The 25,634-nt window shown below is 46.6% G+C and overlaps 1 protein-coding gene across 1 annotated transcript in view; it reads left to right on the top strand.

Moving 5' to 3' along the window:
- Positions 1 to 24,449, top strand: part of HUNK (hormonally up-regulated Neu-associated kinase) — a gene marked incomplete at both ends in the record, with an annotated part of 100,467 nt that extends 76,018 nt beyond the window's left edge. The window contains 6 exons of the mRNA XM_080919328.1: positions 3,075 to 3,210; positions 6,018 to 6,180; positions 9,957 to 10,040; positions 15,789 to 15,836; positions 21,730 to 21,910; positions 23,791 to 24,449. Of these exons, the coding sequence (XP_080775454.1) occupies positions 3,075 to 3,210; positions 6,018 to 6,180; positions 9,957 to 10,040; positions 15,789 to 15,836; positions 21,730 to 21,910; positions 23,791 to 24,449 (1,271 nt within the window). The remainder of the gene's footprint in view (positions 1 to 3,074; positions 3,211 to 6,017; positions 6,181 to 9,956; positions 10,041 to 15,788; positions 15,837 to 21,729; positions 21,911 to 23,790) is intronic.
- Positions 24,450 to 25,634: the final 1,185 nt, after the last annotated feature.

Genomic DNA, 25,634 nt, shown 5'->3' with positions numbered 1-25,634 from the left:
CTCACATAGTTGTATATGGCCTGTAACCCTATGGTTGTGGAGGGCAGAGACAGGGTTGGCTGGTTTTGTTGGCCTCAAGCTTCAGAGAAAAGACCCTGTCATGGAGGGTGATAGAACAGGGTGTCGGACATCATCCTCTGGCTTCTGAGTTTGAGCTTACATGGATGCACACACCAAAACAAAACTAAAGAGCATTCAGGCAATCTTGCAGTTTAGGGGTACAGAGGGAAGGGAAATATTTGTTCAAAACCAGAAACCTCTTTTGGAAGGAAGATGTTAGGAAAGTTTTATTTGGAGACTTAGCTATAAAACTGTTAATGTTGCGGCTGGAGAGATAGCTCAGCAGCTACGAGCATTTGCTGTTCTTCGTAGGACCCAGGTTCAGTTCCCAGCACACACATGGTGGCCAACCAGCCACCTGTAACCCCAGTTACAGAAGATGCCCTCTTCTGGCTTCTCTGGGCACTGCATGTGCATAGTGCAATTACGTACATGCAGGCAAAACCACTCATAAAATAAAAATACATGAATCTTTTTTAAAAGTCTGACAACATTAGATATACCCTGTGGCTATTACAGCATCCACACACTGGTTCTGGCTCTCTCTGTTCTTGAAGACAGAAGGCCGCACACTGGGGCTCTCCTTGCACTAGTTACCTCATTCTCTGGAGCTCATTCTGGTCTCCCAATTGGCCCCTCTTTTGACGGCTTCATTTCCACCATAGAAAAAGGGCCCAGAGAGGGCCGTCATTCTGTTGAGTGAGGCATAAACCGACAGCTGAACTCGGATGAGAAAGTATGAATTTTCATGACTGCTCCTGGCTAAGCCGGGCTCTACTTTTTAAAAACTGGTGAAGAATTCCTGACAAAAAGACGGAACAACTTGAAGTCAAAACAAATAGATTATTGTCTGGGACTTGCTGTTTGATCAGATAGAAACTGGATGTAGAGAAAGCTAAATGAAGGAATTATTTGGTGGAAGCCCAGGAGGTTGGGGTGACTCAGTTGGTAGAGCACTTGACTTGCAAAGACAGGGTCCTGAGTTTGATTCCCCAAATCCCACATAAGAGCACTGGGCATAGCAAATACCATGGCTTGTGTTTCTAATCCCAGCATTAGAGAGGGGGAGACAGAATGATACCTGGGCCTAGTGGGCAAACCAGTCTAGTCTAGTTCAGGAGAAAAACCTTGACTCAAAAAAAAAAAAAAAAAAAAAAAAAAAAAAAAAAAGGCATTATTTTGTTGTGTTTTTCTTCCTCATTTTTAATTAGTTTCTGGAAATTTTCATATAATGTATTTATTAAACTAACCCCATTCCAGGCTTTCTTCTCCACCCTGCCCCCAATCCACACCCCCTTCAGATGGCACTTTAGGTGGTCCTCCAGCCTCACATACATGCACACACATGTGTACACTCACCTGCATGCGCATGTGCACTTGTATAGACATAAACATGCATAAAAAAAGGAAAGAATAGTATTTTCTGTATCTGAGAGGGAGGAGGATGTGTCTTACGTATCCTACCCTGGGGGCTGGTCTTGAACTTGCTAGGTAGCAGAGGATGTACCTTCATGCCTGGCTTTCTGGTGACAGGAGTCTAACCCAGGACTTTGTCAAGCCAGGCAAGCCCTCTGCCGAATGAGCTCTGTCCTCAGCCCCTGGCGAGATGGTAGGATAAGAACCTGATAGACTAGGAAAACGTAGTCTCAGAACTCAGGAAAGCCAGGCCTCTGTGTGTGGACTCTAACGCCGCGTGCTCCTGTACCTACAACCCTCCAAAATATAGATATGCATGTTATACGATTGTATCTCCCATTATGATCAAAGGATGCAGCTTCCTGTCCCCAGTGTTTGGGCAGATCGAAGGTGCTCTGTAAATGTTTGTTTTATGAAGGAAGATCTAGGGTACACATTGGCTTGGTAGGGACTGAAGTGAGAGAGGTGGTGAGGATTTGGTAGTTTGGCCAATGGTTTCTCTTGTCCTTCCTTACGCTCTGACTCAAAGTGGCTGATTTTCTGTAAAAGGTCTTTGGGCTGAAGCTAACATTCTGCCCAGACATCCCCTTCCTTTTAATGGGCAGCATCAGACAGGCATGGGTTTGTACTGAGGTACTTGCTAGAACTTTGTGACTAGCTAAGACTGGAAAACACAAGTTACAGTTGACAAAAGCACACGGATGTCTGCTGTCGTGTCAGACTAGTTAGCTAGCTAGCATGGGTTTAGGCTAGCCTGGGCACTACATTATAATCTCAGAGTCTGGGGAAAATGTGAGCGGCAGTAGAGAATTGCTTTGGAAGAAAGGAGCCTTGGAGAGGCATGCGTGTGCTCCTGGCTACTGAGAAATCTAAGGTGAGGGAAGATAGAAGTTTGAAGTCGGCCTGGGATACAGAGCGAGTTCAAGGCTAGCCTGGGCTACCTTGTAAAAGCCTACGTCAAAATAAAAAGTAAAACAAGACTAAACACATGTACTATGCTGCAGGCTTAACCACTGGTACATTAAACAACTCAGTCAATTAATCAGTCAACCAGAAAGCACCTCACTGACCTTATGAGACATGGTGCCCCACAGTAAGGATCAAAGTCAAGGGTCTCGTTCAAATTCATTCGTCTCTTTTCCCTTTTGATCACTCAGTTACCACCATGATATTGAGCACTTCTTTCAGTCTCTACCCTTTCACCCTCCACAGTCCAGCTCTGTGTCTGATCTCTGAGTGACTACAAGAGCACACAGATTATTCCAGAAACACATGGCCCAGGGAGAGCAAACTGAATGTTGCTGTCTTGGGTTCCAGGATGTGCTCCCTGGGCCGATCTCTTGCGCTCTTTCGATGCAGCACCTCTTTAAAAGATAAATGTGGGAAGAAATGCTAACTCCAGGTGGGGCTGAACTCCCGTTCTGTGAACTATGGAATCGAAGCCCCGCCAGAGACCCCAAGGGACGAGGCTCAGAGGGGAGAAGGGCCCAAGGGATGAGGCTCAGAGGGGCTAAGGGGATGGGAGACCTCAGGGCGCAGCTTCAGTCCTCACCTGTGTTCAGTCCCTAAAGGTGTGTTCTTTGTGGCCTGTCTCACAGGGGCCATCAACTTCCTGCGCTGTCTCCTGGAACCAGACCCTGTGAAGAGGCCAAATATCCAGCAAGCGCTGGCGAACCGCTGGCTGAATGAGAATTACACTGGGAAAGTGCCCTGCAGCGTCTCCTATCCCAACAGGTAAAGTGGTGTGGATGGAGGACCGCCTACTCCAGTGAGGCGGGACAGGAAGCGCACGTGACTGAAGTCAAGGCCGTTTATACCCTGCCTCCTTTGCCTGGCTGTGCCCACCTCTGCCACCTCTTACCTGTAGACAGGCCCATCTTGCTGGGCAGGAGGATGCAACCAGGGCTGTCCTATGTGTTTGTGCCAAATTGGTCCTGTGGAGCGCTGTCAGAGGAATAGAAGCCAAGCTACAGGGCATCCCTCAGCAAGGCTTTCTCTGATGGAGTGCATCTTCACTGACTTCCTTCTAGTGCACTTAACGGGTTCATTTAAGTGAACTGTGGTGTGTGTGTGTGTGTGTGTGTGTGTGTGTGTGTGTGTGTGTGTGTGTGACAGATAGATAGATAAATAGATAGATAGATAGATAGATAGATAGATAGATAGATAGATAGACAGATAGAGATGGGAGATGAATCTACCATTGAGCTTTCCTGCCAACATTAAGCTTCCCAGATCCCATGGAACTGAGTCTTTTAAATCACCTTCAGACCTGCTGCTTGACTCTTGGTCCCTTGCCTTAAAGTAACAGGAATGGGAGCAAGGAAGGCCCAATCATTGACATCAGCTGCCGTACTGTGGGCTTGCTGTCTGTGAGGGAGGGTCACAGGACAAACACCCACTTGTCTCTGCAGACTACAGATCGGAAAACCAGCACAAGGAACATTTTCTTGTTCTTTTTGACTCATTTGTTATTCTCCGAGCCAGTCTAAGGGATGAGGACCCTCCCTTTGGCTCCTTCAAGCACATATGGAGACCACCTGACTCCGACCTTCTAGGATAGCTTGTCTCTTCCATCTTCTTTAACCCTTGAAACTCTTACATGTTCTGTCAGAGTTGGAAGAGGAAGACAAATCCCTGACAAAGGAACAGGGAAGGAACATCCTCTCTGGCTGTATTTTTGAAAATCCCCAGGATCTGGGCCAAGAAAGTCTAGAAATATCTATTAAGCCTTATGAGAGTCCCTTAAATGAGATGGTCAACAGGTCTTACACAGGGCAGACCTTCATAGGATCTGTATCTAGGGTACTTGACCAAACTTACCCTTGCCCTGGGCATAGAGGAGACTTGGTCTAGTCACCATGTAGAGTTCTAGCATCTGGCTCATGGGTAGTAATTTAGACAAAGTCTGAGTTACCTGAGTTATCAGGGGAACCTGGAAACAGACACCATTTTCCAGTACTGCTCAATTTGGGCCAGGAACTGAAACAGACACCAGAAAAATTATCCCCACTGTGAACCTGCAAACAGAGTTGAGGGGAACAGCACACGGGCTGCTTCTGTTAAGAAGTGGGCAGCATTGGGGACAGCCAAAGGAGCCATTAAGTGAATGTCTAAGTGAGCATAACCCATCCACCCAACTCGGAACCTGTTGAAGGCTGTGAATCTGGCCCTAGGAACACAGAGAACCCATCCTGTGTTTAGCTACCTCTTCACTTATGAACACTTAAAGTATGGCTTATGGTTTGTATCCTTTCCTCAGGGGGAAAAAGGCAGGCTTTGGTGAGGTGAACATTAATTCAATTTCTTACACTTTTTTCTATTAGCCATCTTGGGTAGTGTGTGTGTGAGAGAGAGAAAGACAGAGAGAGAAGGAGTGTTGTGTATGTGTGTGTTTAAGGATGTGTGTGTGTGGGTCTGTGTGTCAATGTGAGAGATGTAGGTGTGCATGAAGGTGTGTGTGGGGTGTGTGGGTTTTGGTGCATACATTTTCATGTATTGTGTATGTTTTCCTGTATCGTGTGTGTGTTTGTGTGTGTGTGTGTATTCATTCTAGTTTCCCAACACTGCTATCTCCTGGTTTAATTACTTTGGATATTGTTAGTGCTTCTTTCCCTTTGGGAAAGTCAAGAACATAAAGCCCCGAGTTTTACGCTGCTCTTTTGTACAGCCTTCTCCTATGAACGCATTTGCTTTTAAAGGTAAACACTGAAGCGTTTAGAAATGACATAGCACAGTGTCTACAATCTTAAACATTTTAGCGACAGCGATAGCAACCTCCAATGCAGCAAACATGGCACAATGCACCCAGACAGCGGTCACACATGGTGATCACCGTCATATCTGTGTCTGTGGGGTCATTCTCGTGGTCTCCCCGAAAATAAAAAGATATTAAAAATCTGCAGGTGTGGAGACACAGACTTCCAGTCCCAGCACTTGGGAGGCAGAGGCAGGTGGATCCCTGTGAGTTTGAGGTCAGCCTGGTCTACATTTTCTAGGATAGCCAAGGCTACATGGTGAACTGCTTTCAGCCCCTCTGCCACCTAAATCTACAGACACTCAAGTCTCCTATACAAAATGGTACAATTTGTACGTAAACCACACACTCTCTTCCATATACTTTGAATTACCTCTAGTTGATTTATAATAGTTGCTATGCCGTATTGCTTTGGGAATAATGACAATAAAAAAAGCCTTTAAAATCTTTATGCCCGGTATGGATATAATTCTTTTCCTGAAATGTCCTAAGATTAATTGAATCCTGTGGATGGAGAACACATGGGTTATATAGTAAATCCACGACTGTTGTGTATATGTGAAAAATTTCAAAGTAAAAAGGTGGGTGGGGGGAACTGGAGATGTAGCTCAGTTGAGACAGTGCCTGCTCCGCAGGAGCAAAGCCCTGGATTCCATAAAGCAGGGCAGCGTGCGTCTCTGGTCCCAACACTCAGAAGGTAAACGCGAGGGTCCCCAGAGACCTGCCATGTTTGTGAGTCACTCTGAGAAGGTGGAGAGGTGACTGGTTCTCTGTCTACCCCTCAAAGGATTTCTCTGGAAGACCTGAGTCCCAGCGTGGTGCTGCACATGACCGAAAAGCTGGGCTATAAGAACAGTGACGTCATCAACACGGTGCTCTCCAACCGCGCCTGCCACATCCTGGCCATCTACTTCCTGTTAAACAAGAAACTTGAGCGCTATTTGTCAGGGGTAAGTGGGACCCAGAGGAGCATCTGTCTAGTGTTGCGAAGCTACCGATATTTGATCCATGCTGTTGTTTTATCCTAAAACGTGAGGCCCAGAATGTGGGATAAAGGATTAGTAAAGTCCATTTCTTAGATGGCGCTGCTCGTCTGAGATGGTCCCAGATGCTCTCCTATAAGAGTTAGCCCTGGCCGACCCCGAGGGGCTTAGCTCTGTTTGTCTTCTGTTCTCGGTCGTTTGCTCATATTCTATCTTAGGGGTCTCTACTTTAGAGGAACTGGAGCCTTCGCTGTGAGTGAAAATTGGGGAGCAGTGCTTGGGTGTCTAAAGAAAGGGGTATGGAAAAACTATGCACTGGTCTGCCCTCTGTCTCAATGGTTTATATCTGCAGGATTCATCCAACCATGGCTCAGAAACACTTAGTGAATATTGTATTAGTGCTGGACAGGTGCAGCCTCTCTCCTATTTTTCCCTAAATAATGGCTATGTGGATTCAGCACTGTATGAGGTAGCTGTAGGTCAGCCAGAGATTTAAAGTGTATGGGAGATGAGCATAGTTTATGTGAAAATTCCGTACAGTTTCCTGTAAAACTTAACACAAATTGTGATTTTTCAGGAGGCCCTGGAACCAGTTACATTAGGGTGCCAACCCCCCCCCCCACTGTGTTTATGTTTACGACTGCAGAAATAAGAGGGTTTGCTAGGTTGATTCTGGCAGCTTCACACAGGCACGATGTTAAGAAGCCCAAGGGACAGGGTGAAGATTTGGCTTAGCAGTTAAGAGCACTGGTTGCTCTTGCAGAGGACCCATGTTCGATACCCAGTGCCCACAAGGTTGTTCACAGCCATCTGCAACTCCAGTCTCAGGGGATCTAATGCCCTCTTCCTCTGCCACTCCATAGCACGCATACATGTCGGCCAAACACTCATGCACATAAAATGCATTTTTAAAGAATCTAACGAAAGTTCACATTGGTCGTACCACGCCTGAGGTCCCTTTTGGATGCCAGTAGCACTTTGATATTATGGCATCTTTATCATCTTAGCCACAGTAGCTCCTATGTCAGTCTCTCCAGCATATAGATTCTATACAATACTGCTCTGCCTTGACGCAGAAGCATAGGTACAGTGTAGACCAGCTCCGACAGAGTTGGAGAAACTCAGGATTGACACAAGCCCATCGAGGTTTGATTGAACAGTCTCAAAGATGACCTTGAGCCTGTGTGTGTTGCACCTTGAGGTCTGGTGGCATGTCTGTCTCTCGATTAGGAAGCCAGAATGGAGATGGGATGATCAGACTTCTAGAGATAGTTCAGTGCTGTTTAAAGCCGCATGGTAGCCTAATGCGTCATAGGATTCCACTAACCAGCAGGGTTAGAAACACTTAAGAGTTTCTATCCTAGAGCAAAAGATGAAAATCCACCTGTAGCTAGTGAAATGACTATCCCCCGGACAGGGCAGAAATGAGAAAATCATTTCCACAAGGCATGATGGGCCCAGTGAAGCCCTCGTAGGCGGAGAGGCTGAGACGCAGTTTGATAATGTGGCTTAGTGTGTGAAGAAGCTTGCCTGGAGATCAGCCAACATCAGGCTGAAAGGGCAGGTGTTCCCAAGCTGACTTGGCTTTTCATTTGCTTCCAAGAAAATTTACCCAGAGCTTTCGTGTGTGTGTGTGTGTGTGTGTGTGTGTGTGTGTGTGTGTGTTATATGTATGTGTGTACATCTTTTTTAAAAAGGCTTGGTTTTACTTTGGAAAGTGAAATCGGGCTCAAGCCCTAGCCTCTGGGGTGTATCCCCATTCTCGATCACGACTTGTCAGAGAAGGGGAATAACGTCAGGCTGAAGAGCCAATGAAGCACACTTCCTTGGTGACTGACATGCTGTATGAGACAATGCCAGTTCCTTCCATGACTGTCTGTCCTGATGACCTCCTTATCCTCTGCCGGCCCCTTCATTGAGGCTCCATCATTTCTTTATACTGACACATGAGGGACCAAGCTTCCAGAAGGCAAACTTCTGGGAGGCACACTCAAACCACCACAGTGTATTCTGTTACTTTATTAAGACAATAATAATAACAAGTGGTTATTGTTATTATCTCTGCTGTCATCAGAGGAGCCTAAGAGAAACGTGAGGCTGTTCTTCAATTCTCTTCTAGAATAAGAGCACATCTCCAAGTCTCATGTTATCCCTTTAAGTTCCTACTTTACTGTGTATTCTATAATGTAGATGACCTGCAAGTACATCAGTGGTCCCCGATGAATTATAAACACTCATATCCTTGTAGATGCCTCTGTACTACTTTCTCACCCATTAAGACTCTGGGTGATACCCTTTGGACACCATGCCAGAGGCTAAAAGTTCATCTTTCGAGCGCTTCCCAAATAAGAAGTGTGTGTGCACACTCATTTTCTTTTTCAAATGATGGATGATGTTCAGAAATTTTAGACTGTCTTGATAGAGCCAGTGTATAGGTAAGGTCTCAAATTCATACATTACTGAATAATGTTGCTACAGACTCAGGTCTTTGGGTGTTTTTCAGGGTTAGATGGAAGGGTGCTTATTCCAAGAATAGCATCCTGTAGCTACTTACACATTTACACCTAGTGACTTTGGTCACTCACACTGTCTTGACACTGTTGCATAGCTCATGTCAAGCAAGAGGGTCTATATGTCAGAAACTCCTAGGCTGTGTCTTGCTTAGCCTGGGCTCTTTGCCTTCTGCTGTCCTTTCCTCTCTTCAATTTGGTCTGGTGTCAGCTTCAAGTGTTGCAAAACCGAGTGTGGCTTTGTCCAGTTGAAAGCATTTCCTGGAAACCCAGACTGTGCAGTTCTGATTGGGGAAGGGTTTGGTTTTCCTGAGCAGTAACACTTAACTCTTCTATTGTAAGCTGTACCTAGTTAAAGAACCCGTTCTTTAGCTAAGTGCGGTGAACTGGTCTCTGCCTATGCTTGCAGCTGGTCCATGCAGGGATATCCAGATTTGGCTCATCTAACTGCCCTAGGAACTGTCCCAGTTATCTTGGCCAATCCCCAACAACATATTGTGGTTTTCAAATCCAGCCCAGTGAACTAAAATACCCAGCTCCTAAAGTTTGCCCCTCCCCCACTTCTTTCCTTTTTATCTTTTTTCTTATCAAGAGTTACGAATTTTAAGCTGCCTCCTTTGCTGGCTTCCACTGCAGCTTGCTTTGGCTCTCCTTCAGGTGATATTACCTCAAGCTATTTGTGTTTCTTTTGTTTTGTTTGTTTGAGGCTGGGCCTCCTGTTCTAGACTAGTCTCAAACTTTCTCTGCAGTCAAAAATGACTTTGATCTTCTGATTCTTCACTGGAATCCCACACTGTGGGATTACAGGCAGAGCCAGTGTGTTGCAGATTGAACCCAGAGCTCCAAGTCCTAGGCAAGTGCTCTCCCAGCTGAGCTACATTCTCAGCCCTGTTTTACAATAAGCAAGTAAGCACACTGCTTCCCACTCCCGTGTGACGGGTAGTTTGTTCTCTCAGCATCAGATTTGATTTCTGCCTTCTCCTGTAATGGTAAACATTGGGCAGACAAAAGATCTGAGACTAAAGCAGAACCCTACCCAGAGCTGTCTGACTCTCCTGAGCCCTGGGTTCTCCTCACGCTCAGTACTGGAATGAGACTACACCACAGCTTACTGGTGTTTCAGCCATTTTTAACACTTTCTTGGCTAAGCCCTGGTTGAAAAATTTATGACCGTGTAATGGAAGTTTCTATTTCCCAAGACTTAAGCTGTGCTTCTTATCTCTTTTCCGGAAGAAATCGGACATCCAGGATAGCATCTGCTACAAGACCCAGCTCTACCAGATAGAGAAGTGCAGAGCCAACAAGGAACCCTATGAGGTGAGTAGCCCTAAGCCAAATTCAAGGGCTCTGAGTCCATTTTAGGGGAGACTAGAAAAAAAGCCAGTTACTGTATGTCTTACTTAGAGTTTTACTGCTGTGAACAGACACCATGACCAAGGCAAGTCTTAAAAAGACAACAATTAGTTGGGGCTGGCTTACAGGTTCAGAGGTTCAGTCCATTATCATCAAGGCAGGATATCAGCTGTTGGACACCTCTGGCTCCATGGTTTGTCTATTCTGAGTAGAGCTTTAGTAAATATTCATGAGCAGGCATCTCTGTGATGTGCTGACATGGAGGTCTTCTGGGCGGCTCATTCTGAAATCCATCTAGATGAATCCCTTGAACACTCACAGCTGGAACCAAAACATAGGGGCACCCAAAATCCAGAGGAATGGCACAGCTGGCATGGGAAGAAAGGTGTAGGTGAAAGGCAGGGAACATTCTAGATAGAAGTGAGTTTTCCAGTCAGATGTTCCCAGGGTCTTGATATGACCTGCACTGTAGCTGAGAGCAAAACACCAAGATTCTTGAATTTAGTCAAAACTAGTATTCTATAGCAGCTCAGCTATAGAATAAACTTGGGCCAAAAGTACACATTGTGAAGAAGTTTTGTTAGGGATTATTCAGACCCAGCACAAGATGTATGGGACTTCCTGACAACCAGGGTTCCCCTGGGTTCTTTTTACTCAGTTTCATGCCAAGGAGACAAAACTCTTCCCTATAGAGAGTTTGTCAGCAGCTGGGCCCCTGTCACTGGAACTTCGTGGAAAACTCAGAAATTCATTCACTGAAAGATCAATCAAAAAGGGGCTCCTCCTCCAGACTGAGGCCACTCCCTTCTTTCTAGATCAAATTTTCATCCTGACAACATGAGAGGCTCACCTGCTGCTAGGGAGGCCTCCCTCTGGGGTTGCCCTGGCTCTGTCTGAGACCAAAACTTTGAGGGCTGAGTGTGAATATTACAGGAGTTCAGGAATCAGGTCAACACAGAAGGTGGAGGTTGGGCTTTGTTGGCTGTCTATTTTAGACAAAGTCTGGGGGGAGGGGAGGGGAAAAAGAGGGGGTAGACGTTCCAGGTCAGTGGGGTTGGTGTGGTATGAGGGGGATGCCTCAGGAACTGGGAAGATGGTCTGGCAGAAGTTGAAGGGCCAGCTGTGCAGTTGTCCGGAGGATGCTGGGGTGAGCAGCTTTGAGGAAGTGGAGAACGCAGAAAACACAGTGCATGGATTAGGAAAGATGGAAAAAGCGGAGAAGGTAAACATCACTGAAGTGCTGGATAGGAGAGAGAACTTGGCGTCTATGGGAGGACACAGGGCTGGGCTGGAGGGAGGTTGAGGGAATGAGTCAGAGAAGGGTTGGGATAGAAGAAATTAATTAATTGCCTCCTTTGTCTGAGACCATCTGTGAAGCTCCAGAATAGAAAAGATGGAGAAAGGCCTTTGGGAGGATGGACCAACTCCAGCAGACCCTGAGCTATAGACCCATGCAAGGCTTTTAGGTTGAATGTAGGAAAGTAGACTAGCAAGCCAGATGCTTCTGAGCTCCAGGACTAGTTCCTACTCCATGTTGCCCTTTTTAACATGCACATAAACACTTCCCCTGTAGACCTAAGAGGAGGTTGTATCCTCCCTGGGAGCATAGAGTAGAAACACAGTATCCATCAGAAGTATAGAGTAGAAACATAGTATCCATCAGTGAGGGCACAGAGTAGAAACACAGTATCCATCGGCAAGAGCATAGTGTGGAAACACAGTATTCATCAGCAGGAACATAGAGTAGAAACACAGTATCCATCAGCAGGAACATAGAGTAGAAACACAGTATCCATCAGCAGGAACATAGAGTAGAAACACAGTATCCATCAGCAGGAACATAGAGTAGAAACACAGTATTCATCAGCAGGAGCATACTGTAGAAACACAGTATCCATCTTGAACAGACAGCCTCTCACCAAGTCCTGCTATGTAACTCATTGCTCTCAGAGGACTTTTCTTCCTCAGGGACACAGAATAGAAACACAGTATCCATCTTGAAAAGACAGCTGTTCATCAAGTCCTGTTATGTAACTGTCCTCCTCAGAGGATGTCTTGCCCTCCCCAGGATCAGAGATTAGAAACAAAGTATCTATCGCAAAAGGCAACCTCTCACTAAGTCTTGCTATGTGACTCATGAGCCCCTCACACCCTCTACTCTGCTTCCCATCTTTCATTGGCTCCCAATCTCCGTCCCTCTTCTCTTGGAGGCTCTGCCATGTTCTCCTGGTCCCCTCATTGCTACTCACCATTCTCTTCTCCACATAGTAGCCAGTGTGGGCTTGTCACTGTCCTTGAAGCCTTTGGAGGCTCTATGACATGGCCTCCATGTAGGAATTCTTTGGTTTGCTTTGGTCTCATGCCTTGGCCTCACACCTAGTAGAAACCCAGTCTTGCTTTGTGCCCACTTCCCCAGGCCTCAAAGGTGTGTTTTTATTACAATCTGCCAGGGTTGTGCCTACCCTATTCATTCTTCCTGGATTTCTCCCCACTTTCTTTGCTCAGTCAGTGCCTATGTATCTTCAAATATGAAGGTATGGCCAGCTCCCCAGGACCCTTGCCTTTTCCTGATATCTGCCCCCCTGTCCCTGTTCTCGACAACACAGTGGTCGTATAGCTTTCTTTTGTACAGGGATGCGCCCAGCACTCTCTCATTTGTTTGAGGGAATCACCTAGTGAACAAATGACTCTACTGGTTTGGTCCATGAGTTCTACAAAAGCAAGGACTATGTTAACATCCCAGGAGCCTGCATGCTTCCCAGCATGGTGGAAGTACTCTGTAAATATTTGCTAAGTGAACAAAGGACAGAATGAAACGGCCCTTGCTGTGTGTCAGAAATGGAATGAACAGAGGCAAGAACAGAAGAGATTGAACAGTCCAGGAGGAACCCTTAGTTCACTGCCTAAGCAAGGGACACTATCACTAGATGGTTGGGAAAGGCCTCTTGCTATCACTTGCAGTGAGACTGGTCACCCTGTAGGAGTCTGGAGCATGCAAAATTCACTTCTAGGTATGCATTCAATTAAATGAAAAGTGCATGTACCCTGAGTGTCCCCCAGTCCTTCTTGCTCATGCCCATCTTTTTTTTCTGTGCCTCTCTGGTACCTAAGTCTTCTGCGGCTGTGTCTGTAAGAGCCAGAGTCCTGATGGGAAAGAGCCCCATCTCTCATTCAGACTCTTTTTCTCTGACGGTTATTTCCACTTGGCGAGAGAACACATGGCGAACGTTTTAAACATTTGTTGAAATATTGAACAGTTAGGATTTAAATAGGAGCACTAATGGGCAAACGGCATCTCACTTTTCTATGATCTATTTGTTTCTCCAGTGTGCAGTATTACTCGTGCTAATTGAATCACAGGCTATTTACCAGATGCCCCACTCATCTCTGTGGGAACCTAGAGAGTGGAATGGGGCCAGGTAGAAAATGTTCTAGGAAGGCCTTAGATGGCCCAGGTTTCACTCTAGTTGCTAATGGCTGGTATGGGAAGGAGGGGGTGGGGAGACAATGAGGGTGGATGGGGACAGGGAACGGAGTGTGAGGTTGGAGTTTATCAGAGCGGGAGGAGGGGTTGGCTGGACGCCCACATTCTCCTAGGACATCATGAAGCTGTGTCCTGTGCCTTCAGTGTGCGGGTGACTTCTTTTAGTTCCTCATCTCTATTCTTCACCAAAAAGGACAAATAAGCCGGAGTTTTCCAAGCTTCCCTTGGGGCATTACCGTGCTATAAGAATTCTTCTTCCTCTTCATGTAAAAAAGACAAAGGCTACTTTACAACATTGGAACATACAGTCAGGTGTGGTGGAGCGTGTCTTTAATATCTCAGTACCTGAGAAGCAGAGGCAGGGAGAATCTCTGAGAATTGGAGGCCAGCATGTCTACATGTGAGTTCCAGGACAGCCAGGACTACATAGAGGGACACAGTCAAAAAAGGGGGGGGGGCTAAGACATGCATCTCACTTGGAAACACCAATCAATGTGTGGTGTCAAAAGGATCCCTGGGCCCAGTGGGATGAAGATTGGACAGTCATCATTTTTAAACTACTTATTAAAAATGGCTTTAAATGGACTAAATATAAGGTTTTTAAACACAAACTTTAGGAGGCAGTGTCCTGTAGATCTCTGTGAGTTCAGGCTGTCCAGGGCTACACAGAGAGAATCTATCTTAGAAGTAGGTATAGTGCAAAACCATATTTGTTGAAATCTCTTTTATAATGTTGATTTATAAAATATGAACTGAAAGCGGTGGTGGTGGTGTCTCTCCAGACAAGGTCGAGGTCATGGGGCACCAGGGGATGGGGTTCTTCTGACCTGGTGGTTGTAACAAGTAAAATCTCAGGCTGGACTTCTTGCTTCTAGCAGTTAATATGTCTTGGGGCTGGTCCCTCCCGAGGGCTAGGAGAGGGAAACTGCTCCAAGGCATTCTCTGGTGTTTGATGGTTGCTGCTGATCGTTCTCCTTGGCATTCTTAGGCATTCCTGTGCCCAAAGTCTTGTGATGACACCAGCCATATTGCAGAAAGGGTTCCCCCCATAACCTTGATTAAACTCAATTATTTGCTATAAATACCTGACTCAAAACAAGATTACACTCTGTGGTTCTAGAGATATTGTTAACTTATGGGGACCACTAGTTTAAAGGTAAATATTAAATGTTCAGTTCATGGCTTATTTTAAAATCTCCATAACTTGGGGCTGGAGAGATGGCTCATCAGTAAAACACTGACTGCTCTTGTGGAGGACCATGCTGCTGTTCCCAGCATCCACACAGAGGCACACAACAGCCTGTAACCCAAGTTTCAAAGAGTCTGAAGCTGTCTTCTGTCCTCCATGGGCACCTGCACGGTGCATATGAACTCATACAGACACACATGTACAAACGCATAAAAATAAAGAATGGCCAAGGAGCTATTTGCAGTTGATATCTGCTGCCAAAGGAAAAATCTGTTTTCTCCAATGGAATGTTACAACACAAGATGAACTCTGTGGCTTTTGTTGTTGTTTGTTTGTTTTTGATTTGATTTTTTTTAAGAGGAAGAGAAAGAACACAAGATTGTCTGCTGGATAGGATCTGGGAGGAGCTAGGGAAGAGGAAAAAATGCTCAAACTACTATGTATTTTTTTTTTAATAAAAAAGAGAAAAGAAAGCACGGAGTCAGATCAAGCACTTTGTGCTTCTGGTTATTAGAATGGTAGCTTCATTGGAAACAGAGAGGCTGGAAGAAAAGCCAGCCAGATATGTGGTAAAGGCCCCTAGAGGACCTAGTTTGCTCCTTAGAACCCACATGGTGGAAGGAAAGATCCAACCCTACACACACATCCCACGGACTCCATACACATAGTTAACAAGCAAAATTTAATTAATAAATTAGAAAGAGTTTGATCTGGGAAAAAGTCTGAGGAGAGTCTCTCAGGTGTTCGGTAGGATCCGGTTCTTGATGTGGGTGTTTTCACTGTTGGAGAGACGGGCTGAACCGCTTCTTTGTCGGGAAACACCCCTCCCTTCTAACTTTGCCGTTTAATAACTTTGCCTCAAAGATCTCTGCATGTGTATCAGGATACCTGCTCCCTTCTCACACTGTAGTTCAAGTTGATTCCTTCCTTGGAATGCTGAAATGATTAATTTCCTGTCAGGGGAGCCCTGGGGGTAGAGTTCCGGGAGGAAGGGATAGACATAGCTTCTTGAACTGACAAGAACTGGTGTTCTTCACAGGCTTCCCTGGATACCTGGACGAGGGACTTTGAATTCCATGCTGTGCAGGTAAGAAGCTGGAGATTCCGATGGGTTAGCAGGCTCTGCAGAGACATGTATTCTCTCACTTGCATGCATATTTGAAAATAGAGATGTGGTAGAAAGGAAGATAAACCGACAAATAGAAAGAACCATTTTTTAAGTTCTTGTGTGTGTGTGCGGTGTTTGTGCATGCACGTGTGTGGCTAAGGAGACCAGAAGAGTGCACTGGGTGTCTTTGTCTACCACTTTGTTCCTTACTCTTCTGAGGCAGGTTCTCTTCCTGAGCCGCTATCTGTTTTTTCCGATAGGCTGAAAGCCCCAGGAATATTCTTGTCTTGGCACTTCCAAAATACCAGGGTTACAGGTATGCATATGACCACACTGGGCTTGTCACACAAGCGCCAATGTCCAAACTCGGGTCCTGGTGCTTGGGTAGCACGCACATCAAGGCACAAAGCCAGTGCTCCAAGTCTGGTTGGTTGTTCTTTTTTTAAGGCTTTCAGCTGATTGGATGAGACTTAACACATTAGGAGGACCATCGACTGCCCTGAGCTGATGGGGATGCTGAAGATCCTAAATATACCCTTTGCAGCAGCATTTACTGGTGTTGGCTACACTCAAGCCCAGCTGACACGTGGAGTTAACTCTCACGTGATCCTGAGTACCAGCCAGTCTCCCCCGAACCAGCCTCTGTAACCTTCTTTCCTTATCCCAAATCAAGGTGCACAGAATCTGGTCCACAGTTGACCAGATTTGTCATCAGATGGGTTTGGTGCCTACTGTGCAAAGCCGACTATGTTTCTCTGTCTTTTACTCCTGGCTCTAGGGTTTGGTTTATGAACCCACCCTTCTTATAAGCTCACTTAAAGTTGCTATTTTTTTTTTCTGCAGCCAAATCTGGCTTTCTCTAGCACAAAGGAACCAATACCAACTGGTTAATGACATCTAGGCACATTGGCCATCTGGGTGGGAGGGGTGGGCAACCCGCTCTGATGCTGTAAACAACCAGGTGGAGCTCCTGCTGTCAGCCAAGCTCCTGGTGAGCTTAACTTGGTAGAATTTATGCACCAGTGGGAGCGTCTTCATCTGCCCTCAGCCACTGGGGCTCACCCTCGGTGTGAGAGAGAAGTCAGTTTCCTGAGAGGCAGTTCCCCCTTCAGCCTGGTGTGATAGGAAGTCTGTCCTGTTAGAACAGAGTATTTGCCAATCTGATCGGCATGCAGGCGCGAGATGGATTCTTGCTTATGCTTGTAGAGCTGAGAAAGACCCACACTTCTGGTTAAAGATGGGGGATACACTTCCCTGGAGGCTATGGTAGTTGCTAATGGTCTCAGCAAGTTGCAGAGAGCAGGGTTCAGAAGGTTCAGGTTCGTTCACTGGTGACTGCCATGCTTCTGTGAACAGTCAGGAAGGGAGAATCTAAAAGGACCCAGCTTTCTGGAGCTCAGGACTTAGAGTCTGAGGAACAGGCCTCTCTCCCCCTCGGGTTGGCTGCTGGAGTGGATTTACATCTGTCTCTGAACACTCAGTTGATATTGGTTCCTTCCACTGAATGGTAAATCATCGTTTCTGGGTCCATGTTAAAACTTTTGTATTTGTTTTGCATGTCTCTGGTAGGTATAATTGGGGGCCAGAGGTCAAGATTCTGCCTGTGGGGCTGTAACAATGGACAAGGTACTATTGCTATAGTTCAAGAACTTGAATTCAGATCCCCAGGCCCACATAAAAGCTGGCAAACATAGTGGCTCACCTGTAAACTCAGTACTCAGCCACCCACCCTGCGGCTAGTTAGCCTAGTCAAATCTATGCTCTCCAAGCTCAATGAGAGACTCTGATTCTGTAAATAAAATAGAGCATGATTAAAAACAGCAAGTGATATCAACTGATGTCTATCTGGTCTGCTCATGGGACTACACACACATACATACACACATATACACACACACACACACACACATACAAATACACACACCAACACCATACATATACATACACATACACACAAACACACACATACACATACACACATACACATACATACAAACACACTACACATGCATATATAAATGCATACAAACACACATGCACATATAAATGCATACAAACACACATGCACAAACACATACACACATACAAACACACATGCACACACATACATACACAAACACCACACATACATACATACAAACACATACACATGTACACACACATACATACAAACACCACACATACATACATACATGCACACACACATGTACACACCATACATACACACACCATACATACACATACAAACACACACACACACACACAAGCTGCTTGTATCTACCTCATGTGGTCTTCTCTGGTCTGATTTGGTGATATAAAACTCTCCTGTGGGTTAAAACGGAAAAGTGCTTAGAGTCAAGAGCCCTCAGTGATGCCCGGGGACCTTGCCCAAGAAGAATCAGGGAAAGCAGTTTCCTGCCAGTCTCAGCTCTGGTGTGTGGGGCACATGTCCTCAGAAGGCAGAGTACCATCTCTTTATCCTCTGAAAATTACTCCTGTTACATTGTTAGCATGCTGCTCCCTAGGGGACTTCTTTCAGAGAAAATAGGAAAATGAAAAGGTCTAACTGTGATGATTGCCACGTGTTTGGGGCCGAGGATCAGCTGGCTAAATAAACACATTTTCTTTGGACCACTAAACTGCATGAACTGTCCCAAGATTTACCCCTTTCATGGAGTGTTGAGAACCGAGCTCTTGACTGCTCCCTGAAAAGTTACTATGAAATCTCTATGGAGATGTATGTTCTGAGGGGCTGGGAGACTTGTTGGGGTACAACTCCAACAAGGTTGGCCTTAGCAGGGACACCTGGAGTTTTCCTTTCTCGCAATGAGGCCCTCTCCTCATTGCCAAGTATCCCTCCCTTGAGCACAGGAAAACTTGTTCTTACCTAGCCTTGTCTTCCCTCTCCAGCAGACGCTCACATCTTATCTACTTCCTGCTTCTACTAAGTTCAGTCTGTAGTGAGACTGGCACTGGAGCTTTTATAACCTGATTCTTAAACCATTGAACCCCCCCCCAAAGGCAGGAAAGAAGCCACAGTAGGTCCCTACAGTAGATCCCTACAGTAGGTCCCTACAGTAGATCCCTACAGTAGGTCCCTACAGTAGATCCCTACAGTAGGTCCCTACAGTAGATCCCTACAGTAGATCCCTACAGTAGGTCCCTACAGTAGATTCCTAGAGCTGCTGGCTGCCCTCCTGTGCCTGGGGGTACATAGCAGCCTGAAGGGGCCTTTGCTCTCTCTCTCTCTCTCTCTCTCTCTCTCTCTCTCTCTCTCTGTGTGTGTGTGTGGTGTGTGGTGTGTGGTGTGTCGTCTGCCTGTGTGTCTGTTTGAGTTCATCTGTGCCTATTTGTGTGTGTATCTTTGTGGCTCTGTCTGTTTATCTGTGTATGTGTGTGTTCTGTCTGTGTGTTGTTCTATCTATGTCTATGTATGTGGTTCTATGTGTGTGTTTCTGTCTGTCTGTACATTTGCTATAAGAGCTTGTTTTCCTTTGCTTTAGAGAAGGTAGACCATGAACCCTTTGTGAGCAGAGAACAGTAGAGACCTGTGATTATCTCCTGCTTACCTTCCCATGGTCACTTGGAACATACCTCCTAGCATTTTGGATGTCACTGCATTTTCTGTTGTTAAAACAGAATGCCTGAGACCGGACAATTTATGAACAACTGAGGTTAATATCTTACATTTCTGGCTGCTGGAAGTCCAAGGACTTGATGCCAGTGTCTGGGGAGGGAGGACCTCTTACTGCATCACAATGTGGTGGAAGGGACTGCGTGTTTGGAAGTATAGCTGAGGTTTATTTATCCGGAGGCTGCTCCTATGGTAACTACGTCTCCTCTAGCTGCCACCGGCTGACGCTACCCCTGACCATGCAGTACTGATGAGGGCTGTGAATAATCAAGTTTTCAGTTTGTTCAGGAGGAATCACTGAACTATCCCAGTCTTGTCCTTCATCCCAGGCTCCCTGGAACCTCAGTAATGGCATCTGAGGAAGGAGCAAGTAGTAGCTGTGTGAGCCACTCTCCTTACATCTCACCCTCTTACTGGTTAAGGGTTATATTTCCCAGAAACCCCCCCCCCAGCCATTCTTTTCCATCGGTGACCCGCTTGTAACAAGCTCTCTGCAAAGGCACTGGGCATCCTTGTTGGGAAGGGCACTTTGGTGAAAGTCCAAAGAGACACTTCCTTGCAAAGCTCTTCAGCGCATAAATGAAAAATTGATGAGCTCCCTCAAACTGCAAAGCCTCTTCAACTTAAGGGGGAAAAATGTGGAAAGCTGCCTTCCCCTCAGCCAGGGCGAGGCCAGGGATGCCTTCCTGTGTTTAACAGTAAATATCAGTGTTGTTGTCAGGGCCAGGGAAAGGATTTCTTCTCCTGCAGTTGCTTAGTGGCTCCACTGTTCCCAGAAACTTGAAGTCAATTAATTTTAATCAGTTCAGTTTCCACTGACCCCTTCTCCCTCTCAATAGCTGCTTCTAATGCTGGTTCTAAGTACCTGGCTCTGTGCCAGAGGCTCTGGGGTTGAAGGCAAATCAGTCAAGTCCACTCCTGTTAGAAGGATTAGGATCTGGTTCTATAGAGATAAAATCTACAGCTCAAAAAACATTGCCAATATCTATGCGAGTTTTAGATCTATACATAAATGCTCCCATGTGTAGATGGTAGAAAGGGTTAGAAACTCACCGGGTCTTCTCTGGCTCTGTAGGGTTTAGACTAAGCATGCTAAGTCTCATGTTAAATGAAAGCAGCTATCTCTGTGTTTGCCATGTTTTCATTGCAGTTAGGATCTCAGGGTACCACTTGGTGATAAATGGTCAGATGGATGGATGGATGGATGGTGGATGGATGGATGAATAGATGGATAGATGGATGGTGGATGGATGGATGGATGGTAGATGGATGGATGGATGGTAGATGGATGGATAGATGGATGGTGGATGGATGAGTGGATAGGTGGATAGATGGATGAATGAATTTAGTATTTTGAGACATGGTCTTTTTGAAATTTTTTATTGCTGTGCTATCTATCTGGAAAAATACCAACTTATAGGACAATTTATTTTGCTCTGGTTTCACAAGTTTCAGACAATAGGGGTAAGGTCAGAACATAGTTGGTTATATCATTGCAGATGGAAGCAAACAGAGTGTTAGGAAAGAGGCCAAGGCAAAATGTAGCAGCCAGCAACCCACACTCAGGCCTGTCTCTCAACCAAGCCCTGCCTTCCTAAATTTCACCTCTTTTCTAACCGTCCATTCGAATTTTGAGGCCATCAACAGATGCACAAATAAGATCAGCACACCCACGAGCTAAGGGCCTCAGGATTTACCCTTAGAGACACCCCAGGAGTAGGCTTTTTAAAGCCCCTATATGCTGCTCAACCCAGTCAAGTTGCAGGTCAAGATTAACCCCAGCCAGGTCTTACTGTGCAGGTCAGGCTGGCCTGGAATCTGAAACCCTCCTTGCTCAGCCTCAGAATAATTCAATTATAGGTCTGTATCACCATGCCCAGCCGTGGTAACACTTCAGATACACACAGTCGGTTTTTAAAAGTGTGAATTGTTGGCTCCTTCATTCCTTCAGATTTTTCCCAAATACCAGATCACATAGTGCGGCTTTGACTGCTCTGGAACATATCGACACAGTGCAGTGTAAGTGAGCTAGAGAGAGTCCAGGTTTACTGCTCCTGGACAGAGGGAGCTGACCCCTTGGAGCATGGGTTAGACCTCAGCTTTCCCTTCAGTTCACACTGGTAAGCATACAACAAGATAAGTTCCTCTCATCTCTTTGGACGACCTTTTCAGAGATGAGTCCTCGAGTGTATTCATTCTTGCCGGTGTCTGAATATGTATGCCCACTTTGTTTTGAAGGATAAAAAGCCCAAAGAACAAGAAAAAAGAACTGATTTTCTTCATCGTCCGTTTTCTAAGAAGTTGGACAAGAGCCTGCCTTCTCACAAACAACCGTCGCCCTCACTTATCACACAGATGCAGAACACCAAAGCCCTGCTTAAAGACCGGAAGGCCTCCAAGTCGGGCTTCCCCGACAAAGGTGGGTCAGCTCCACTGCCCTGCTCACTGCTGGTGGCTGTGTGGGCTCCACAGAGGTGACCAGGCCTCTGGAAAGTCACCATTGGTACATCTAAGGCTAAGGGACTCAGGCCAAGCAGCGGGCTGGACCACCTATGCAGGACTTGAGAAGACAGAGGTGGGCACGTGGTGTGATGAAAACAGAGATGGGAGGATATGTACTGCAGGGACATGGTGTTGAAGGCAATGACGCAGAGATGTGGCAGTAAGTCCGCAGCGTGCTTGGGGCTGTGGAAGAAGAGTTGCAGTATAAGGAATTACAGAGGCAGAAATTAGAACGGAAATTAGTGTTGTAGGAGCAGAGTCTGCTACGTGGTACTGTAGAGACTGTGATCAGATAGATAATTGTGGTATGAGAGCCGGACAGTCTGTGGCACACAGGAGCAGCAGTTTGCACGCATGGCATTATGGGACTAGAGGCCAGGGCATAAGGTATCAGGATGTGGGAATAGAGGAAGATGTACAACCTGAGAGACCGGCACACGCTGCATTCTGGGGCTGGGGTGAGTACACCAGATTACAAGAATCAAGGGGACAGATTGGTAAGAGCAGAAGGCGGAGGCAAAGTTGGATGCTGGGACTATTCTCAGAAACATGGCCCCATGAGGCATTCAAGCGTGTGTGTGTGTCTGGGCTCTGGAGTGGTGTGGTAGGATTTTCCGACCCAAGTTCAAGTCCCAGCTCTGCTGTTTGTTGTGGACCAGAGGTCTTCCTTGAGTCTCTTCGTTGTGATAACCACTGTCTGTTAGAGTTACTAAATAAATCCACCGTGTCCTGATTCAGAATCCATTCCACTATTGATAACTGATCCATGTGATCATTCCTGATGACACAGGTTTGAGATCCATGAGAGAAATACCCCTGGGAGGGAGCAGGGAAGCGGGGTGGGGGTGGGGGGTCCTAACGTTGAATCTTGAGGCAGGGGTACTCTCTTTATACAGGTTGGTTGCAGAGGTTTTATTTTTTATTTATAGAGGTCAACACATCTGATCCTGGTCCCCTGAGTTTAACTCAGACTTGGTTGTTTGCTTAGGGAGACTCTGGGGTGGCAGCTTCTATCCCTTCATTTCTCAAAGCGGCCTGTTTTGGTGCACAGAGCATAGCAGACCGAGGAAGGAAGGCAACGCGCATGCACCAGCCGATCACCAACAAGATTAGCCATTAATGAAATCCTTCTTCTTCCTGCTGTCGCATCCCAGGCATCTGCTGCCTGAGGAGATTTATTTCCGTGTCTGAGTATTTATTTATGTGGAGAGGGAGGATTCTCCGAGCCCTCGGCTGCTCCCGAAGTCACTCCCACTGGGCAGCAGCTTGCTTCTGCAGCTGGGCCATAAAACATTACTCAGTGAAAAGACCCTGAGATGTAGCTTATTCCTCATGAACTTGGCTTTCTTTCCCCCCATGCGTCAAGCCTCTTCTTTCCCCCCATGTGTCAAACCTCTGGGGGGTTTCCCTCTCTTTCCTGGTAGAGTTTACAAACCCGGATGCTGGTCAATGCCAACTCGAGATGGAATGTCTGGCCATTGGCTAGCTGCCTTTGCTACATAGTTTCTTTTTGGAGTTGATGAGGCTGCCTTGATTTTTAAAGCCACTAGGGAGCCTTGATAAAGGAGGGTTACCTACAGCCAGAATGATCCTGGGAGCTTGGGCACTAAGGGAATGAGCCAGTCTTCAAAGTGCAGATATTGTATGAGACTATGCATGTTCCTAGAATGGCCACGTTGGTGGAGCTGCAGGTGCAATGGGGTTGTCAGAGTGTAAGGGGCAAATGCAGTAAGAGCACAATCACTGTGTGTGCTTGTCCCGAACCTATTTTCACGGTCTTGTTTCCTTGGTACGTAGATTCCTTCGGCTGCCGCAATCTTTTCCGAAAAACCTCTGATTCCAATTGCGTGGCTTCTTCTTCCATGGAATTTATCCCCGTCCCACCTCCCAGGACACCAAGGATTGTAAAGAAACTAGAGCCACACCAGCCAGGCCCAGGAAGTGCCAGCATCCTCCCCAAGGAAGAGCCCCTGCTGCTGGATATGGTCCGCTCCTTCGAGTCTGTGGATCGAGAGGACCACATAGAACTGCTGTCCCCTTCCCACCATTATAGGATCCTCAGCTCACCTGTGAGCTCGGCACGGAGGAATTCTAGTGAGAGGACACTGTCCCCGGGGCTGCTGTCTGGAAGCACGTCACCTCTCCAAACTCCTCTGCACTCCACGCTGGTCTCTTTTACCCACGAAGAAAAGAACAGCCCCCCGAAAGAGGAGGGTGTGCGCTCACCACCTCCGGTTCCCAGCAATGGCGTCATGCAGCCCCTGGGAAGCCCCAACTGTGTGAAAAGCAGGGGAAGGTTCCCCATGATGGGCATTGGACAGATGCTCAGGAAGCGGCACCAGAGCCTGCAACCTTCCTCAGAGAGGTCCCTGGAGGCCAGCATGTCTCCTCTGCAGCCCTCAGCCCCCTCCAGCCTCTCTTTTGACATGGCCGACGGTGTCAAGGGCCAATGTTAACCTGGGATGGCAAGATTCTGGGTCTCTGTGAGGACAGCCACGGGACGGAACTTCACACATGCATCAGGGCATGAGTGAACAGCCTCATGGGAGCATCCTTTATTGTTTTATTCCTGCCACACGATGTCCCACGCTCACATCAGCTAAAATCCACTGACTCAAAAGTCCACACATTCACTTAGGGACCCTCAGAGATGCTGAGACTCTGGGGGCCATGGGTGGGGGTGGGGATGGGGTGGGGGGTGTGGGAGTCACACATCCCAGCCTGAGGTTCTCTTTGCTACCACCAATCACTGAGCCCTCTCCAGTATCCACAGTGGGCTCTGAGCTAAAAACCACACCTCCATCTGCGGACCCACTCAGATTTCCAGGCTGGTACCAGGCCGCCCCTCCCTCTGCTGTAGGCTTGCCTCCCACAGACTGCTCTGTTCAGTGGTCAGGGACAGTCTCACAGGGACCACACCATTCACTGTAAGGATGTTCACCCAGCCCCCTAATTTTGGGGCAGGAAAGCAGAGTGGTTAGTCACAGCGCTGGACCCAGAGGACGATGGTACGGTGCCTCAGACAGAGATGGAACCCAGCAGCAAGAACCCAGGAGGAAAGTGAAGACCCAAGCAAATGCCCATTCCTGCGCAACGGTGTAACAGAGTTTTCTTTTTCTCTTTCTCCTCACCCCCACCCTTTTCTTTATTTTTGGTTGAAACTTGTTGAGGATTGAATGAACTTGTCCGAAGAGAACTTTCTTTATATGAAGTCATTAGATTTAAGTAACTTTTTTTTAAGACAAAGGAGGGTCTCATTAAGTAGCCCAGGCTGGCTTAAAACTCACAATCCTCCTGCCTCAGCCTCCAGAGCGCTGGGATGACAAGTGTATACCCCTGTATCTGGCTCAAAGTAGCAACTTTTTTTTTTTTTAACTAAGTGGCAGGATGGAAAGTGGCTTTACCAAATTTATGGTTTTTTGTTTTGTTTTGTTTTTTGTTTTTCCTTTCTTTTCTGAGAGGCTGCAGCTTTGATGACCAAAAAGCTGGCTTGAATGGTGGGGGGGGGGGCATGGACCACAGCAGCCCGCCTGCCTGAGGGATGGCAGCCTAGCCGTCCTGTGTTTATACTGTGGCAGCAGCAGAAGGCGTAGAACTTAGCTCCATATGGTTCTGGAGAAAGAGAAAGGATTCTTAAGGCA

This window comes from Micromys minutus (genome assembly GCF_963924665.1).
Source record: "Micromys minutus genome assembly, chromosome: 7".
NCBI classification, from domain to species: Eukaryota; Metazoa; Chordata; class Mammalia; order Rodentia; family Muridae; genus Micromys; species Micromys minutus.
This window is presented reverse-complemented; position numbering and strand designations above follow the sequence as displayed.